Raw genomic sequence first — 18500 nt, 5'->3', positions numbered from 1 at the left:
CATCACACACCACATATATATATATATATTATTTTTTCCGTTTCACACCTATAGTATAAGTTATGTTTGATTAAGCAAATATAAATAAAAGATTTTTTTGTCGAATGTATTAGCGTAAAAAATAGTGATAATTGTATAATAATAATAATAAAAAAGTAAATATAATCTTATAATAATATAATTATTTATAAAAATAAAAATATTAAATAAGACTAGTGTATTGAAAATAGTTACATTTGGTATGAAATTTTCTTTTTAGCTTTGTTGGGTTGTGGGAAGCCTATCAGAATGTGTTTCCTTCAGCTACAGCTGGACCATACACATATATATACCTCTCTCTCTATATATATATTTTTATATATATAGATTCTTACTGCGTGCTTGCCCACCATTAATGTACAACTCATGCTGCACACGGTACCACATCCAAAGCTGTAACGAATTGCAGCCGTCGATCCACTATGTACCAACACTCAGTATAAATACGGCAAGCAAAGCACGAGCCATTGCCAAGCCTGCAAAAGCGCGTCTCGATCCAATCGAGCTCAACGAAGTTGGCCATGGATTCCGTCAATTCCTTCAAAGGCTACGGCAAAGTCGACGAGCTAGAAGAAGCTGCGTTCCGGAGAAAAACTCGCCGGCGATTCATCATTCTCTCGATCTCCTTAGTTGTGTTGATTGTTCTCATTATCGGAGTTGTTGCAGGAACTTTGGCTCGGAGGAACAGATCCGGCGAAGTTCCGGCGAGTCCGACGTCGTCGTCCGCAGCGATTAAGTCTCTCTGCAGCGTGACAGAGTATCCTGAATCGTGCTTCGCGAGTTTGAAGGCTTCGAATTCGACGAATCCGGATGAGATTTTCCGGTTGTCGTTGACGGTGGTTATGGATTCATTGGAGAAGCTATCGAGTTTTCCAGACGAGCTCGCGAAAAGGACGGAGGAGCCGAGGGTGAAGGCGGCGCTGAAGGTGTGCGGTACGGTGCTAAACGACGCCGTTTCGGTTCTGAACGATTCGATTTCGTCGGTGAGCGAGGATGGTGGAAAGGTCGCCGTCGACGACTTGAAGACGTGGCTGAGCGCCGTCGTGACGGATCAGGAGACGTGTATCGACGCGCTGGAGGAGGTGAATTCGACATTCACCGGAGAAGTCAAGCATCTGATGAAAAACTCCACGGAGTTCGCGAGCAACAGTCTGGCAATTGTCTCGAAGGTTCTAGGGATTTTAGGCGGTTTCAAAGTTCCGATCCACCGGCGGTTGCTCGGAGCGCCGTTCCCGGAGTGGACTGCAGCAGGCGACCGGAGGCTTCTCCAGGAGTTCGCACCGCCGCCGAATGTGACGGTGGCGGCGGACGGCAGCGGAGATGTACGGACAATCAAAGAGGCGGTGGATTTGATACCGAAGAAGAGCGAATCTCGATTCGTTATCCACGTGAAGGCAGGAACGTACGTGGAGAATGTGGTGTTGGACAAATCTCGGTGGAATGTGATGATTTACGGCGACGGCCAGGACACCACCATTATTTCCGGCAGCAAGAACTTCGTGGACGGCACGCCGACCTTCGAAACGGCGACGTTTGGTTAGCCTTCTATCTACACTGCTTATCATTTACAGAGTGAGCAGTCACGCTCAACCCTTTATATCTCTAATCAAAGTCAAATAGGCAAAACACTAGCATTTAAAAAATGATTACTTCTTGAGTAATTTTAAAACTAAAAAATAAGATATGTAAGCAGACATTTTCGTAATTTTAAAATTTTTCTTTTGTAAAAAAAAAAAAAAACAAATATTTAACCTAATAATTTTTTAAAATTACTATTTAAATAGTATCAGAAACTTAAAAAATTATCTAGGAAAATAAAGCTTTAATATTTAATACTACTTTCGCCTGATTTAAGGGTTTATTTATTTTTTGTGTATTGATCATTAAATATTAATTATTATATAAAAATATAGTATAAATAAAGAAAAAATGACAAAATTATTTTTATTAATGTTTTGTAATACTATTATAATAATATTTGTAAAAAAAATTTATAAAAAAATATTTTAATGTTAAATATAATAATACAAAAAGTAAATAACACGTTAGAGTTAGACTGAAAAAATATAATATTAAAAAAATATGAACAATAATAATGTAAAAAAAATATATGTAAATACAAGTCTATTTATAATCTCAAACTTGACGTGACATTTGGCAAATTCCATGTGTAATAGCCGGCCAATGACCGCTAAAACATGTTAGAATTCAGATCCCACCATGTGCTATAAACCAAAATTAATATGTTTGTCTGTCGATAAGACTATGATTGCCCATTTAATGAATTCAATCTCCATCTCCACCTTTAGTCTAACATATTCATCAATTTGTATTACATCTCGTGTAGATTATTAAAATATATTATCAGTTATTTTTATATTATTGATTTTTCTTTTATGTGCTATCAATACACTTCTCCAATCCCAAATATATACAACATATTTGTATCTACATTGATAGATACAAATTGTATGCATATATAATGAGGGGTACAGACAATTTCGCTTAGCATAGTAAAATTTTGAATTTTACTATAATTTTGCAGCCGTCGCCGGGAAAGGCTTTATGGCGCGCGACATAACCTTCAAGAACACGGCGGGCGCCGCCAAGCACCAGGCGGTCGCCTTCCGATCGGGCTCCGACCAATCGATTCTCTACCGTTGCACATTCGACGCCTTCCAAGACACTCTCTACGCGCACTCGAACCGCCAATTCTACCGCGAGTGCAACATCACGGGCACAATCGACTTCATCTTCGGCAACTCCGCCGTCGTCTTCCAAAAATGCGCAATCCTCCCTCGGCAGCCGCTCCCCAACCAGTTCGTGACCATCACCGCGCAGGGCAAGAAGGACCCGAATCAGAACTCGGGGATCGCCATCCAACGGTGCACGATGGCCCCTCTCGACGCCCTCACCGCCCCGACGTATCTGGGCCGTCCGTGGAAGGACTTCTCGACCACGGTGGTCATGGAGACCGAAATCGGGGGGTTCTTGCACCCGAAAGGGTGGATTTCGTGGGTCGCGAATGTGGACCCGCCCGAATCCATTTCGTACGGGGAGTTTCGGAACGCCGGACCCGGGTCAAATACTACGGGCCGGGTTTCTTGGGTCGGGTATAGGCCGAGGATGAGCGATGCTGAGGCGGGTAAATACAGCGTTCAAAGGTTCATTGAGGGAGCTTCTTGGTTGCCAGGTAAGAGTGTTACTTACGAGCCTAATTAATTGATTCACCATTTTGTGTATACTTATTATGTTTTTTGATTGATGATTGTGCTTTTTATTTGTGTACATCTTCGCTTGATTAAAGATTATAAAGGATGTGTTTGCTTTGTCATTTTTTTTAGAATTATTTTTTAATTATTCAATTCTATATCATTTTTTTAAAAATAAAAATACATTATTTCTCATTATAAAAAATATTAAATTTTAACCACTAGTGAAGCAAAGAATTAAGTCAAAATTTAAAAATAATCAGCAAGTAAATACAATTGCCTTCACTAGTTACATTTACAAAACCTTTAAAAAAAAATCTTGAAGTAAAAAAAATGCCAAAAAAAAAAGAATATGAGAATGAGGAATATTATTTTTTACACTTAATATCTAGTAAATATTACTTGTATTTCAAACCCAAAATATCACACCCATTTATTATATAAGCATACTAAAAATTTTATATAGTCGTTACCTTTGCAATTATAATACAACGTCCCTGTGTGTTCTATTATGAAAGGAATATATAAATTATGAATGCAACATTTTTTTTAAAAAAAAAATACATATAAACATTTCATGCAATTCTCTTTTAAAATATATAATTGTGCAAAAATAAATATTACTAAATAAAAGAATATTTCCTTTTAACTTTGTGTTTGTGTTTTTGTAATTTAATAGTTGGATGTGATGGTATTTATCTTTAGTATTTAAATAGTACTTGATGTGATCTTTGGTGGGATGAAGTAGTTTATTTTTGAAGAATAACGAGGATTGCAACACCTTAAAAAAAAAAAAAAAAAAAAAAAAAAAAAAAAAAAAAACCCAACAGAATTACAGTTCTAAAGCTTAAAAGGTGACACAAAAAATGTATCAGAAAAAAAAGGACTGAAATAGAGAATAGGGTGCTTAGTCTGAATAAATTCAGCAAAATACATGCATTTTCTTGTTCAACTAAAATCTTTTAAAGAGTATCAGCAAGGCACAAAAACATGTCCAAACACAGAAATACCGAGAATTTCGGCCAAGGAAAATACCTGATGGCTGGGGACACAGTGGACAGGGGCGGGTGATATTAGTCAAGGACTCATAAGTCATAGGCGATTGATAACTTCTTCGACCTCAGAAGGAGAGTAAAGATGGTACGTTGGTGATACCTTTGCAATATCAACGTTATTTGGTGTGACCTAACATCCGAATAAATCGCGCATAAATTATGATTGATGCATTGAAAATGCAAATTAGGGAACTAATGGGAAAAATGAAAAATATAAAAATAATCAACCTTTTCCTCCATAACTTGCTTCAGAATGGAAAGGGCAATGGTTTCAGCTTCTTTGAGAGTTAGATCCTGTGATAAAAAGTAACTTTTAAAAATATTTTCAACTCATTGACTCGACACTATGCAATGCATAACAAAATGAAATTTTCATCCAAAAAACATCATTTTAAACTCAATACAAAGGCAGCCATTAGTGCAGAATAACACAGCATATAGTATATACACGAACAACACAAAACAAATAATACAATTTATATTTTATATAATACAAATACAGCCTATTAACTGATAGTTCACATATCATATATTATAGCAGCACAAATATACATCACACAAATAATACAATACAATATTTTATGCTGACTCGGTAATCAGCACCATAACCAGTACACAATACAAAACATCACATACCACTACTATTTTATGCTTAATAATTCAAATTTAAAATAACTCAAAACATCCCAAAAAACAAGTAAACACAACCCAATTATATCGACTTCCATGCGAAAAGCCATTAAAGATTTAAATTTCGCAACAGTCTAAAGAAGTGCGCAGGTACTCTATTCGACAAAAAATAGGAAGTAATAAAACAGAACAAATACCTTATTGTACTGTTCTTGAAGAGTGCTGTCAGCACCTTCTGAACCTGATCCGATGGCCTTCGCATTGCATTGCCAGAATGTTCCAGACGGATCCGTATAGTATCTACACGTGGTAGAGATTACTATGAATTATGCTTATCTTGATTAATACACAATGTAAAATGTATCGTATAATATTGATACTGAAACAGCATTTTTCTTAATTTTCAAGTCCGAACATGGATGACTTCTTTATCAAACAGACAAGAAAGTTCCAATTTGTCTCTTTTCACGATAAAGTGTAGATCAAAGATCCAGCCATCAATATATATATACTCTTCTGAATCAATGAACAGACATCTTTCTTAAAATTTTAAAAGAATAAATACTTACAAGCTTGGACCATTCTCATCATGGCCAGCAATGAGGAGAGACACACCGAAAGGCCTGGACTGCATAAAATAAAACAAATCTTAACAACAATAAAAATCTGAAGCATTCAAAACTAGTTTTCTCCAAAACTAAAATGCTATGAAAGAATGTGAGCACTGAGCAATTAAACTTAAGTATTAGATAGTTTTAGAACTACTTCGAGACCATTTGCTCAACTACAATCCACACAACTGAACACTTTCAGGAAACATATAATAGAGGTGACGGAAAGGAATAACATTATATGGCATTTAACTACAAATGTAGCATAAATAAAGAAGGGATTTGAAAGGTGAGGAAGTATGGAAAATTTTTTAAAAGGATACTCTGAGCATAATCTACCATCAATACGAAAAAAGGACTGTAAATTATTTCAAGCTCAAAAGACCAAAAAAAAAAAAAAGAAAGCAAAATGCATCATAAGTTCTCTGCAAAAGCGACAAGGTCCTTACCATGGATTCTTCGTCTCCCTCCCCAAATCGCAATGCAAGATCGCAGATAGCTTGAGTAGTGGATTCAATTGTCATGGGCTCACCATACGAAAACCTATGATTCTACAAGGCATGGAATCCACAAATTTTACAATTCTAGATGCTAACAACAAAGACACCAAGGGTGTGTTCGTTTGTAGGATTTAGATAAAATCCTACTATTCATCCAAAAATTTCCCCCCAAAAACATCAAATCAAACCCCTATTTTTCATTTTTTATATTATATTAAAAATCAATTTTACATTCAAAACATCACATCAACACCTATTTATATCACATCATACAACTATTCAAATTCAAAATTTTTACTATTCAAATCCCAACTTAAAATCCAAACCCCCAAACAAACACACCCCAAATGGTTTTAATGCAATCATAGTATAAAAGTACTTGAGTCTCCACTCGAGCATGTTCGACCAGTGTACGTGCATCAGCAATTAGCCCGCTCATAGCACAACCAATATGTTCATCAATTTCCATAATTTTCTCAACACTGCTAGGCTCCTGCAGACAGTTCAAGAACAGAAATATTCATTCAAAGCACAGTCACAATTTTGTGTCTTTTCTATCATATCATTGAAACAGTAGCCTGATTTCAAGAAATTCCATCAACTCAAAGGAATCCAACAAAAATTCAGAAACGGAGTATCTGAACAAAAGATATGCTAAAAAATAATCACAGGATTTTGATATTGGATTTAGAAATTGAAGTAAGCAGATCCTTCAAACGAAGATAAAATTAATTCAAATGGACAACGGAAATCAACGCACCAAAAGTGGCGATGTAATGCGCTTCTCAACAGCAAGCACCACTCCTTCCTTGGTCTTCAATCCAATTGCAGTTGAACCCAACTATAACCACAAAAAACAAACAAAAATCTAACCATTCCAAATAAACCCTAGGAATGAAAAAAAAAAAAAAAATGCACGAAGAGTTTATCATCCGCACAATTGAGATCAACCTTGATTGCCTCAATTGCATACTCGACTTGAAACAATCGGCCTTCCGGCGAGAAAGTATTCACTCCTCTATCATACTCAGTCCTTGCCGTTTATACAAAAAAATAAAAATAAAAATGTCAGGACTTCTTCAAAATCAAACAAATCACTCAAAATCTGACCAAAATCAATCAAACTTACCTCGTGAGGAACATCTTCGACACAGCAACCTAGAGCTTCAAACGAAAGCCTGCAGAGAAATCAAAGTGCAGCTTAAAATAAAACAACTCCCGAGGAGAAAAACACAAACAACAATACAGATCTGAATCCAACCAACCTCAAGTATTCCGACCGTGAAGAATGAACTGAAGGAGAATCCGAATCCTTTGGGGTATTTTTTATCTTTCTGGCCACAGTCCCTTCTTGCCGAGCAAGACAGTGAAAACGAAGCCCATGAACCGGGTATTCGGGTGACCCGAATAAAGAAACCCGTTTCGGCATTTCTAATTGGGCCTAAACCCATTCCTATTATCAGCTTTAGTCTAAGATCCAAAGCCCAAATCCTACTATTAGCCCAAATTTTCATTACTCTTAATTCTAATGCCCAATGTTTATTGCTATTATTATGAAATTTAAAAATAAATTAAAATAAAGTTAGATTTTATTTGCACTTTATACTGTGGAATTTATATTATTTGTAAAAAAAGATTATTAATATTTTAATATTAAATAAAACGTGAGTTTTAAAAAAAAAAAACTAAATTAAATAAGAAATTTTTTTAGGGTGTGTTTTGTTTACGTTTGCATTTGAATTTTTTATTTAAAATTTGATTTAATATTTTATGAGTAAAAATCATGTATTTATGTTAAAATTCGGAAAAAAATATATAGTAAAGAAAAAAGGCTAAAATCAGGTGAAGATATCCCTAAATTTTTCCAAAACACAACTGGTCATGGATATATATATTTTTAATATTAATAAAACTATTTATTTATTTTAATTGTATTTATTATTATTTTTATTAATATACTTTTAAGTTATTTATTAATTATATATTATCTAAATTCATAGATTTACAATGATGTAGACAATTTATCTGAAAAATACTATTATCAACTTCAAATTAAATTTATGGGTCCGACACACCCTCAACCTCCATTTATTAACACACACGAGGACAAAAAAAACCTGTCACTAATCCATCACTCGGTGATAAATAATGTTGTGTTACAATATTATTTTATATTATTATAATTATTTATTTTTTTAATGAATATATTGTTATATTATACTATATAATATAAATATAATATTTTATATTAAATTGTTATTTTTTATAAATAAATAAAATATATATTATATCAATAAAAAATTATTAGATGAACATAATTTTATTTACCGTATTGTTTAAATAAGTCTCCCTCCCACTAATAATAACCAAAGCAGACAAACTAACCCATCACAAAAAGCAAAGCAAACCCAACCTCACTCACTTCTCTGCCACTGCCCCTCCACTATATATTAAACTGTTCTCTTGTCTTCTCTTCCACCGCCATTAATGGCTGCGAAGCTGTCTCGTCTTCTTCTCCAACCATCTCCTTTTCCAATTGCAATTCCGACTCACCACCATAATTCAACCTGCACCAGATTAAAGGCAATCAGAGGAAGAAGAAGAAGAAGATCAGCTGCGGTCAAATGCGCTACTGATTACGATGATAGTGAAGAAATTCACGCCTTCTCATCAGTAGATCTTCAGATCAGATCTTCGATTAACAGCAACAATAACATCAACAGCAAGGTACGTATCCGAATGTGATCGATCGATCGATCGATCTAGGATTTTCTCAATATTGACATCAATTGAAAGCGATTGAATGAATTAACTTAGAATTTAAGGTATTGGCGGAATTGATTGAATGAATTACGAAGGTTGTGTTCGAAGATAGAGTGGTTGGGATTGTTTGCTACAGAGATGAAGTGAGTGGAGAAATTACCTGTGAAGGATACGACGAAGGGCCCCGATTTTTGCGTCCAAGCATTTCCAAATTTGGGTTTAATCCCATCGCCAGGTACTAATTAGGGTTTGTTTAATTATGTATTCATTAATTAATGGGGAGTTTGTTTAGATCTCTTTTCATTTTTATTTTTTTTTATTTTCTTTTCCCATCAAAATCGTTATATTAGATATTTATCTTAATTTAAAAATATGCGAGTGTGTTTTTTTTAATCTTTTTTAAAAGTATTTTTATGTTATACATAAAGTATATTGTTAAATAAAAAATCTTTTTTACTGAATTATTGATTTTGGTAATAAATTTACTAAAATAATTATGTATATTATATGAGTGTGTGATATATTATTTATTATATATATTAATCGAGAAGAGTTTCAAAAGAATTTGCTGGTTAAACTTAAACAGTTAATATTTTGATTTTTTAAAAATCTACTCCATTTTTATATAGTAATTGTTTTAAAAAATTTTCCTTCTTTTAAATTTTGTTTTAGTTTATTCTATCATAAAAAAAATAAACTTATTTGTTTTTTTTTTCACGAATTTTTAATATAGTAAGTACTTTTTACTATTTTATATCTTCTATAAAAAAAAAATAAAAAATGGGAAATTTGGTATAAAGGTGAAAAAATGGTCTGAGTTTTTTTTTATTATATTAATTTTTATTTTGTGTAAGACAAAAAAGAAAGAAAAAAGTAAAGTAAAGTAAACCTTTTAGTAACTTGTGAGTGTTAAATTAATTTAAATAATTGCATTTGCTATAATATTTGTGCTAATGAGCAGATTAGGACCGGAAGTTGGGATAATTGAGATTCTTGAAAGGTGTTGGATTCAAGATGTGGACAACAATTAATTGACTTCAATAATGATATTATTATCAATAATAAAAGACAATAATAGAGACAATAAAATATTATTATAATAAAATATTATTGGAGGGTGCGAGTAGAGACAATAATTATATATTATGTATTCTTATTTAACGTGTTGTAAATACTCTCTTCTCCATCAAAATGGCCATTAGTTTTTATTTTATTTTTTATTTACGGGTTTATTTTAATTTTATGTCAGATATTTCACTCAAAGTTTAATAATTGTTGAATTCTAGAAACTTTACAATTTAACTTTAAATGTATAGTTTATATTCACATGGGCCTTGCTTTTATATTTGGACTTTCCTCAATTTGAATTAAATTGGATTTAGGCTCACAGCTCTTTCTAATGAATTTTGCTGACACCTTATCGATGGAATTTGTCACAAAAAATTACTCAATGAAGCTTTCCAGAAACAACCTGACTTGTATGAGTTTATTCAATCTAAATTCGAAAAAGTGAAAAAATATAAGCATGGTATGGGGTAACGATGTTGACTAGGGACAGTGACAGAGTTAGCTTTCGGATTCCGGAGCTCAAAATTATTATGTTACTTTTATTTTTTTTATTATTTGATTTTAGTTTTATTTCCAAACATTTTAGTGTGTTTTCAGGATCATTTTAAAATTATTGAATCATCTTTGTAATGGGTGTGTTTGTTTTACAGTTTGGATTTTAACTTGGGATTTGAATAGTAAAAATTTTGAATTTGAATAGTTGTATGATGTGATATTGTTAGAAATTTTGAAAAAAAATAATGAGATTGTCTTATTCATCGTCAAAATAAGAAGTCTATATATATATATATATATAGACAATACAAAACAGACACTTAAATTTAGTAATCTAATCTATGAATAAGATTTTGAATTTGAATAATTGTATGATTTTGATATAAATAGGTATTGATGTGATGTTTTGAATAGAAATAGTATAATATAAAAAAAAATAGACATTTGATTTGATATTTTGAAAAAAAAAAAAGAATAAACAGAATATTTAAAATTCATAAAAAATCCATACATTATAAGTGATTTTAATGTATTATATACATTTATACAAAACGTATTTTAATTATGAACAGATAGAACGTCTTTTTATTACAAGAAATACTCTCTAGACAACCAATTTAAATGATCACCCTAAACAAAAAAAAAAAATAATAATAAATAAATTTGTATAAAAATATAAGTATCATGTAACATCTTCAAATAACCCAATACATTCGAGCTTTGCCACATCCAAAAATAAATTCAAAAAAATATTGCAAATTCAACATCGACATATTGCAGACACAGCAGATGGGTTCCTTTCATGTCCTCAAAACTGCCTGTCTTTTCCTAATACTTATGCCAATTTTTTCTAACAATGAAACAAATCATCAATGGCGGACCCTCGTAACGTAACCTTCTTACAAATTAAACGAGGAGAAATTTCAGCTGGGAATCGCCCCATTTTCCATACAACAAAGTGTAGGCTCCAAACTCGTACCGCGATTCGATCGATCGATTGGAATCCGGTCGGGTCGACTCGCCCGACGGAGGACGTCGAGCTACTCTGTCTGTACATCGCCGCTTATCGCTTCCCGTAAATCGGTCTGCGACTTGCTCGGAATTATGACCGGAGGCGACCACTGGTCCGGGACCATCAAGAAATACGTCGTCATGGCTTTCCGGAACCGGGTCTTGTACTGCTTCGGAGAGATCACCGTCGGCGGCACGTTCTTCGACCCGCCGAGAATCCCCGACGCCTTCACCCACGTCTCGAGATGCTTGTCCCACGTGTACTGCCGCATGAAATCGATAATCCCGAGAACGAGCTCGTGCTTCTCCTCGTCGACCCCGACCAGCAGCGAGTAGTCCATCACGTCGATCGACTGCAAACACGACGGATTGATTTAAAATTGGGTTCAACTATTGACGTTAAAAAGACAACATGACTTACAGCGAGGAACGCCGTATCATTCCAAACCGCGCGCTCCAACAGCCGCTTGGCTTTGTTCCCGACGAAAATCGGCGAAGTCGGCATCGCTTCGATCAAGTTCTGGTCGAGGAGGACCTTGTTGCTTCCGGAAGAATCCGGATTGTACCGCGACCGCGTCGATCCTTTGAGATCGTAGAGCCGCGTGACGTTTCTTTCGAAGAGAAGATTCTCCATAACCAGCATGTCCATTTTCGACTCCTTCCCGCCTTTAACGTGCTTCGACACAACCTTTGCGACACTTCGACGTTAGTTCAAACCTCTAAATTAACGATACAATCGTTCGATTTACGCAAAACGTTAATGTATGTACATACCTGATAGATCCCGAGAATCTTCGCCAGGCAAGACGGGCTACCCGAGTTGATCGATTCGGCAAGATACCCGAAGTACCGAGTCCCGAACTTGATAAACGATTCGAGCTCGGTTTTCGTCACCTGTTTAACGATGAATCGATCGTCCAACGTCTTCGCGAAAAAGACCTTACTCTTACCGCCTTGAGCCCCCCACTTCTTACATCGGCTAAGCGATCTTACAAAGTCCGTCTCCGAAGGACAACATATCTTCCTCAACGACTCGAACTGCTTCGCGTAATAACAAGTCACAGCGTACTTGACTTTCCCGAGGGGTCCGTCATCCGAAAATGTCACTCTCGGATGCAAATTACGAAGCACCGAATCCGCCGCCGGAGGCAAAGAATGATGGGTTACTGCCGCTGCCGCCGCCGACAATGCTGACATGGCTGCATCGTCGCCGAATCCGAAACTTTTGTAAGATTCAAGCATGGTTTCGTCAAACGAGTTGAACAATTGGAAACTACCGTAAAGACCCGACTGCTGAGCCAGAATCGAGTCCGTAACGTCCCTCGATTTCTCTGTCTTATCCGACACTTGGAGGTGATACTCGGGCGAAAGAAGCGCGTACGATATAATGCTCGTCGGCTCGTCATCGTAAACCGGGACGACGGTATCGTTCACGCCCACGGGTAGGAGAAGCCTCGCCCCGCCTAGAAGCTCAGCCTCGAGAAACCCGGAAATGTATTCAGACCGGTGGTCTCTAAATAAGTCGAGCTTCTGCGTGCTCCCGACGTGATTCTTGTTCATCGACCGGTAGAAATTCATAAACGACGTACCCGACAAGTTCGTTGAGTCTTCTTCTTTATCGTCCGATAACATATCGACCACTTTTTCGGATAAACCCTCCGACCCAATTGATTTCAATTCCGGTGCATCGGGAAAACAGTAGGGATCGTCGTTTTCCGGTTGTTGGTCTAGCTTTGCACCCACAGCGTTCGGACAAGAGATATCCGATGTTTCCTCCGACTTAACCGAGACCACCGGCGGCGATTTCATTATAACACCCGGATCTGCAACAACGTTGTCGTCCACTCGTTTCACCGGGGCTTCGCTGTCCAAATTGACGAGACGATGATCCCACATATAACCAAGGAACACCAGTTGTCTATGGAGTCGATTAATCTCGAGTATGTCGTAATTCTCGGCTTCCTTTTTCAAAATATTATCGATCGACTCCTGCCGCAATCGAAAAAAAAATTACGAATATCGACACGGTTTCTCTAAGCAGTACATTGAACATTCGAAACGAGTACATACCATGAAATCGGACTTCTCCTTGAGCAGCAACACCTCCAAATTCTCTACTGAGCATTTTCGATCGACCAAATGACAAAGCGCATCGCGTACTTCGGAGAACAAAAGCTCGCCACGAGCAACGAGCTGCCAATAGGTCGAAAAACACTTAATCAAAATTAAATCGCTCGTATATATTCATCGAATGCAAGTAAAAAAACGTTTTCTCGTTATCATGGCTCACCTCGTTCATCTCTTTTTTGATCCATTTGTGATTTTCGAAGCTAAAGTCGAGCTTCGACGGTGGAAGGTATACGGAGTGGACGTCGATCGACGCATATCGAAAGCAGGCAACGAGTTCCCCGAAACTGCACACAACACAACCGATCGACACTCGATGATCAAAACCCGTCGACATATCTTCGAAATAGTAGACATAATTGATCGTAATTACGCAAAAGAAAAGGGGCAAGAGATCGAGAAATCGAACCCGTAAAATCGGAGGCAGTCTCTATGTAAAGAATGACCGCAGCTCGCCACCCGGCTGGCGGCGACATGATTCGAAAAGCTTAGCTCCAAAAACTTACCAAATGACAATCCCCACGCGGCATCGGACATCACAACCCGCCGCGTCGCCGGTGGGACGTTTTTAATTCTCGGACATTTCAGGCAACGGTGCCACATCCAAATCTTCCCGTCTTTCTCGCCGGGTAAAGGATTATCGTGAATATTTTTAACGGAAATCGTAAGTGTACCTTGCCGGTGAGTATAGCACTGAATATGAGCTTCTGCCGGCAAATTGCACGAACGGCATCGATAATTCTGTAGAAAACAAAATTGCCTGTCACACGGGTTGTTCTAAAAAGCCAAGTTTTCGCGAAAATTAAGAAGAGAATTACCTGATCAAACAAGTCGTCGCGCAGATAACGACCCAACGGCTTATCGAAGTTCCCGTAATATTTTATCCTGAACAAATGCGCTCGTTCACAGACGGTTCCTTTCCAGACACACCGCGACGATAGGGAGACTAATATGCTTTGGTTGTCCGAAGACGAGGAAGAAGTCGAAAACTCCTCTTTAAACATAGCTTGTTCGTTATCATCCCGATGAACTAACGGCAAGGTTCTGACATCATGCGAATCCGCAAAATCATTAACAATTAGCGTGACGTCTTCATCTGCCGCCAGCTTGTCTATTACAGGCAAATCGACAATGCCTGCATTTTCATTACATCGAGCAGAAATCGCTGTGGCGTCGATAAGATCCGAGGAAGGTATACTATTCGACATCACTTTCGGGTATTCCGGAATGGTAAACCCAGGTACCGTCGAGATGGACCTATCGAATTTCGACGATGTATCGGGAAACGACACCGTAATCGGAGACTCCAACGGAAGAACCGGGAGCGTCGCACCTTCATCAGCCAGAAAAGATGTCTCGAGAGCTAAATGATAAGCTGCGAAAACTCCATACTGCACGACGCGCTTCACTTTCTTCAACTCATCCCCATCGGCGCCTCGGAGTAAAATCTGGACAGACGAAGAACGGCATAACTTCAAGAAGAGTTTAAGGTTGTAATAGAACATTAAAAACGGAAGTCTCGGGCTCACCGTGCAGCCTAGTGGCTTCGGACAGCCTTCGAAATACATTAGCGTCTTCACAAGCTTCTTCCCGTTCTGACCGGCACTGCCGTGATCTTCTAGAAACTTCTCTACACGAAAGATTTCACAATGTCCTAACTTCGCAGACGACAAATGATCGATCGAAGGAACTATTTGGCCACCGGTGCATCGAGCTATGCGCTCCAAAAGGGATCGTTTTAGATTTAGGACAAGCGATATGTCTCTTTCAAGAAGATACTCTTGCGCGTATCGGGAGACGGATTTTTCGACTAGAAGAACATCCGGACGGTGCGCGTCAATCTTCGCAACAGCCATTTTCAAGTGATCCATTTCCTAGATATAGGACACGAAAAAAAGTATCTAAGAAAACATACGAAAATTTACGAGAGAAAGTAAATACTTTGGACCGTAAATTCGACAAAAATATTCAGCCAAACGAACCTGCTGCAACAGAGTATCAATGCTCGAAAGGGCAGTGGAAACTCGTTGGTATTCCAAAGCGCCGCCAAGAATGAGGAACCGAGCTTTCTCGAATTTCGACGACATTCGCCTATGAGCTACATTCTTCTTACAAACAACGCCTTTTACAACCGTACTGTCGAAAACGATGGGATCGTTGTAAGTAGACATCAACTCAATAAGAACACATAAGAAACGAGCGGCAGATTTTAAACGATGATAGCTAATATAGAACGCTATGAAAATCGACTTCAATCGAAACTCTCATAGATAAGTTTTAGAACATTATAAATAAAATCCGTCTAAGAAAATATTACCTCTCACTTCGACGACCAGAAGCTAAACATTTTACTTTGACGTAACTGCCCGGATCCATTTGCCCGCCGGTGCTCGTATCCGGCTTCAAAAGCATCGCAGCCTCCCACGACAACGCCATGATTATTTCCAACCAGCTCTCTCGATCGTTTTCGTCCCCTGCCGGAATATTCTCCGCCTGCAAGAACTCAGACACCAATGCCCGAAAATGGCTGTCGAGCACGTTCATCATAACCCTCTTGTGCTCGACATTCGACTTGTCCCTGCTTCTGAACACGCCCGAATCATGAAAATAGCTCCATTCCCCAGCCGGGTTCACGATCCCGTCGTCGTCGTCGTCATCCCCGATAAAAATAGCTTCTTTGTCATCTTCTTCGTCTTCGGGTTCGGGAGGGAGCCAAAGAAGTGCATTGTTTTCGAAATCGACAGGCGCGGAATCCATGTCCTTGACTGCGTATAAAGAAGACAACGGCGTGCATTCATCATGCTCGAAATCCTTTTGCAACATTTGTTTTTGGTCGTCGCTATGAGGTTCGGAGTCGACATAATTCTGCGGGGGAGAGGTCTCCGAGTCCTCCGGATATAGATCATCTCCGTCGGGATGAACTTTACAGGATTTCGACTCATTTTGAAAGTTGTCGTAATGAATGCGACCGATGTAGCTGTAGATATCCGAAATGGGACTCGGCGAGGAACTGAAGTGGGCCATCCTGAATTCTTCAACGTCGGATTCCGTCCTGCTGGAAAAGATAAAAGTGTATTACAAAGCTCAATCGAAGAATCGATAAACTCAAACAGCAATCGAGCATAAAGAAAATATTCAAATTCGAAAGGGCGATACGAGGTGAACCTGTTTTCGAAAATCCCGAGTCCATTTTCAGACAAGATGTGTTTGGCTTCAGCTACATCTGCTGTAAGATCATTGCTGCCGGTTGCGGCTTCGACGGCGGCGTCCATAACCGATGTCTGTTGCGGGGTGCTAATCGACAAGAACGTGCAGCTGCTGCTATCGGAGGTTTCGAAGGACTTTACAGACACAAAACTGTTGGTGGACGGAGAGCTCCCGATTCGATCGATTCCGGCAATGTGGGCTTCATTTCCAGCGGAGGCAGCCGCCATCAACGACGGATTCGTCTGCAATCCGTAGAGACAATGTTTGCAGACTCGAACGGGATCGCAGCCAGGTTCGGGAGATGGCCGGGGGATCCAATGTGAGGTGCACTTGGCGCAGAAGATTCGACCGCAGAGTCGACAGTGGTGCCTACGGTTGATGACGGTGAACCGGGCGTCGCATTCGTAGCAAACCCGGCAGCTATAATCAGGCATCCAATAGTCCCTTGACACATAAGCTGGCGGCGGAAATGGCGGCGGCGGTGGCTCCGATGGCCGGGGGATCCAAGACTTGATCAAACCTACTAGATTGGGGATTGCCCTGTTTGAATCATCCATGGACTTGACAATAATCCTGTTTTTATTCTCATCTTGTTCCTCTCATTTCGGATAATCTTAAACATCCATCCTCTTATCCACCATTACAGCCGCAAATCTAATCCAACGATGGATGTTGTTCTAATGTGTAAGAACAATCTAAAACCTCAGCAATCGGAATCGGCTAATCGATCGATTCGAACAGCCACAGCCGACACTCTCTCCAATCAGAGAAAAACAGAATATGTATCTCTATGTCTAGGTTAAGACTAAATTACTTCTTACGGTAAACCCTAAAATTGGGGAAAAGTTCTTACAGTATCTCTATGTCTAGATGAATGAGAAGCTTTCCTTTCCCCTAAACTGAGACGCGGATTTGAGATTCGAATCGACGGAATGGCAGCAAATAAGCAACGTATTTAATGTTTCAAAGATACCTAAAGCAAGCGTTAATTACAGATACCTTCGGAGGGCGGAATTAGGGAAACGTAAATCGCTGTAAGAAATCTAGCCAATCCGGACTCCATTTTCAACGCCTCGTTCGGACAATTCAAATCTGCGCCGTCCTCCAATCATTTTTCTTCTTGTTCGATAAATCAATGACTCCTCAAACTGTTAACAGACACTATCCAAAGCAAAACATGAACACGCATCGTATAAAATACTATTAAACAAAATTCGAGAAAAGGACTGTGAAATGCTTACTTGGATTCGGACACAGATAACTCAGATCATCGACGATCAATTGCGCAGACACACAGTAACTTGGGTTTATTACAGATCACAATCTTCGTAAGTTTTGTCGTTTTAAAACACCCTAAAATTTGCATCTCTTCTCTGCTCCTGTTTTTTCGTAATACGGAATTTATGCAAGGAAATAATTTATGGTTTGTTTCTCTAATTAATTTTCAAAACATGCACTTAATTAATTATTATTATTATTGAGCGGATGCACTTAATTAATTTGCATTCTATAAGAAATGTGTCTTATATTATTTTTATTTTTTATTTTTTATAATTTAAGAGTTTTGAGATTGGGCCAAGTGTATAATCAATCATATGGGCTTGTAAATACAATAATGTATTGGGTTAATGATAGCCTAAGTAGGGCCCACTTTTGATTGTAATTTTATATTTATTTTCGTGTTGTATAGTTGGCACTAAAATACAAAAAAACATGCGTAAGGAAGGAAGGAAGGAAGGATGTTTATTGATTATCTCTCGAACAATTTTTAATATTTTGACT

The 18500-nt window shown here is 37.9% G+C and overlaps 4 protein-coding genes across 6 annotated transcripts; 2 read left to right on the top strand and 2 right to left on the bottom strand.

Moving 5' to 3' along the window:
- The first annotated feature begins 407 nt into the window (after positions 1 to 407).
- LOC127240077 (pectinesterase 1-like) lies at positions 408 to 3373 on the top strand. Its single transcript, XM_051258531.1, has 2 exons — positions 408 to 1575; positions 2585 to 3373. The coding sequence occupies exons 1-2, from the start codon at positions 561 to 563 to the stop codon at positions 3259 to 3261; spliced, it is 1692 nt and encodes a 563-aa protein (XP_051114488.1). The 5' UTR covers positions 408 to 560; the 3' UTR covers positions 3262 to 3373.
- A 747-nt stretch (positions 3374 to 4120) lies between these two features.
- Positions 4121 to 7427, bottom strand: LOC127240086 (proteasome subunit alpha type-5). Its single transcript, XM_051258540.1, has 10 exons — positions 7313 to 7427; positions 7177 to 7225; positions 6999 to 7080; positions 6808 to 6888; positions 6427 to 6540; positions 5997 to 6098; positions 5506 to 5564; positions 5134 to 5236; positions 4535 to 4600; positions 4121 to 4436 (listed from the first exon to the last, which is right to left on the bottom strand). The coding sequence occupies exons 2-10, from the start codon at positions 7188 to 7190 to the stop codon at positions 4344 to 4346; spliced, it is 714 nt and encodes a 237-aa protein (XP_051114497.1). The 5' UTR covers positions 7191 to 7225; positions 7313 to 7427; the 3' UTR covers positions 4121 to 4343.
- A 980-nt stretch (positions 7428 to 8407) lies between these two features.
- Positions 8408 to 10023, top strand: LOC127240914 (uncharacterized). Its single transcript, XM_051259769.1, has 3 exons — positions 8408 to 8774; positions 8906 to 9045; positions 9772 to 10023. The coding sequence occupies exons 1-3, from the start codon at positions 8535 to 8537 to the stop codon at positions 9839 to 9841; spliced, it is 450 nt and encodes a 149-aa protein (XP_051115726.1). The 5' UTR covers positions 8408 to 8534; the 3' UTR covers positions 9842 to 10023.
- A 995-nt stretch (positions 10024 to 11018) lies between these two features.
- LOC127239845 (1-phosphatidylinositol-3-phosphate 5-kinase FAB1B-like) lies at positions 11019 to 18117 on the bottom strand. Of its 3 annotated transcripts, none has more exons than XM_051258189.1 (12): positions 17960 to 18117; positions 16677 to 17879; positions 15829 to 16566; positions 15494 to 15647; positions 15041 to 15385; positions 14330 to 14959; positions 13921 to 14252; positions 13675 to 13798; positions 13455 to 13577; positions 12159 to 13373; positions 11806 to 12072; positions 11019 to 11737 (listed from the first exon to the last, which is right to left on the bottom strand). In XM_051258189.1, exons 2-12 carry the CDS (start codon positions 17273 to 17275, stop codon positions 11414 to 11416), a joined length of 4851 nt encoding a protein of 1616 aa, XP_051114146.1. In that variant the 5' UTR covers positions 17276 to 17879; positions 17960 to 18117; the 3' UTR covers positions 11019 to 11413. The 3 variants fall into 3 exon arrangements, with proteins under 3 accessions (XP_051114146.1, XP_051114161.1, XP_051114153.1); XM_051258204.1 differs by having other exon boundaries at positions 15829 to 16563; XM_051258196.1 differs by having other exon boundaries at positions 16677 to 17866.
- Between the last annotated feature and the right edge of the window lie 383 nt (positions 18118 to 18500).

The sequence above is a fragment of the Andrographis paniculata genome, unplaced genomic scaffold (genome assembly GCF_009805555.1).
Source record: "Andrographis paniculata isolate CXL003 unplaced genomic scaffold, ASM980555v1 Contig18END, whole genome shotgun sequence".
Classification (NCBI taxonomy): Eukaryota; Viridiplantae; Streptophyta; class Magnoliopsida; order Lamiales; family Acanthaceae; genus Andrographis; species Andrographis paniculata.
The sequence above is the reverse complement of the archived record's forward strand: the minus strand, read 5'-3'. Positions and strand labels throughout refer to the sequence as shown.

Bases quoted from the DNA above. Each gene is read 5' to 3' on its own strand.
- LOC127240914 (XM_051259769.1), top strand. From the start codon at position 8,535: ATGGCTGCGAAGCTGTCTCGTCTTCTTCTCCAACCATCTCCTTTTCCA. The intron at 8,775-8,905 runs GTACGTATCCGA...TGAATTACGAAG, and splicing joins ACAATAACATCAACAGCAAG to GTTGTGTTCGAAGATAGAGT. The intron at 9,046-9,771 runs GTACTAATTAGG...GCTAATGAGCAG, and splicing joins GGGTTTAATCCCATCGCCAG to ATTAGGACCGGAAGTTGGGA.
- LOC127240086 (XM_051258540.1), bottom strand. The intron at 6,889-6,998 runs GTTGATCTCAAT...TTGTGGTTATAG, and splicing joins ATGCAATTGAGGCAATCAAG to TTGGGTTCAACTGCAATTGG. The intron at 4,601-5,133 runs GTATTTGTTCTG...TTTTTATCACAG, and splicing joins TTCAAGAACAGTACAATAAG to GATCTAACTCTCAAAGAAGC.
- LOC127239845 (XM_051258189.1), bottom strand. From the start codon at position 17,275: ATGGATGATTCAAACAGGGCAATCCCCAATCTAGTAGGTTTGATCAAG. The intron at 14,960-15,040 runs GTGAGCCCGAGA...TCGTCTGTCCAG, and splicing joins CGAAGCCACTAGGCTGCACG to ATTTTACTCCGAGGCGCCGA. The intron at 14,253-14,329 runs GTAATTCTCTTC...TGTTTTCTACAG, and splicing joins GCGACGACTTGTTTGATCAG to AATTATCGATGCCGTTCGTG.
- LOC127240077 (XM_051258531.1), top strand. From the start codon at position 561: ATGGATTCCGTCAATTCCTTCAAAGGCTACGGCAAAGTCGACGAGCTA. The intron at 1,576-2,584 runs GTTAGCCTTCTA...ATAATTTTGCAG, and splicing joins CTTCGAAACGGCGACGTTTG to CCGTCGCCGGGAAAGGCTTT.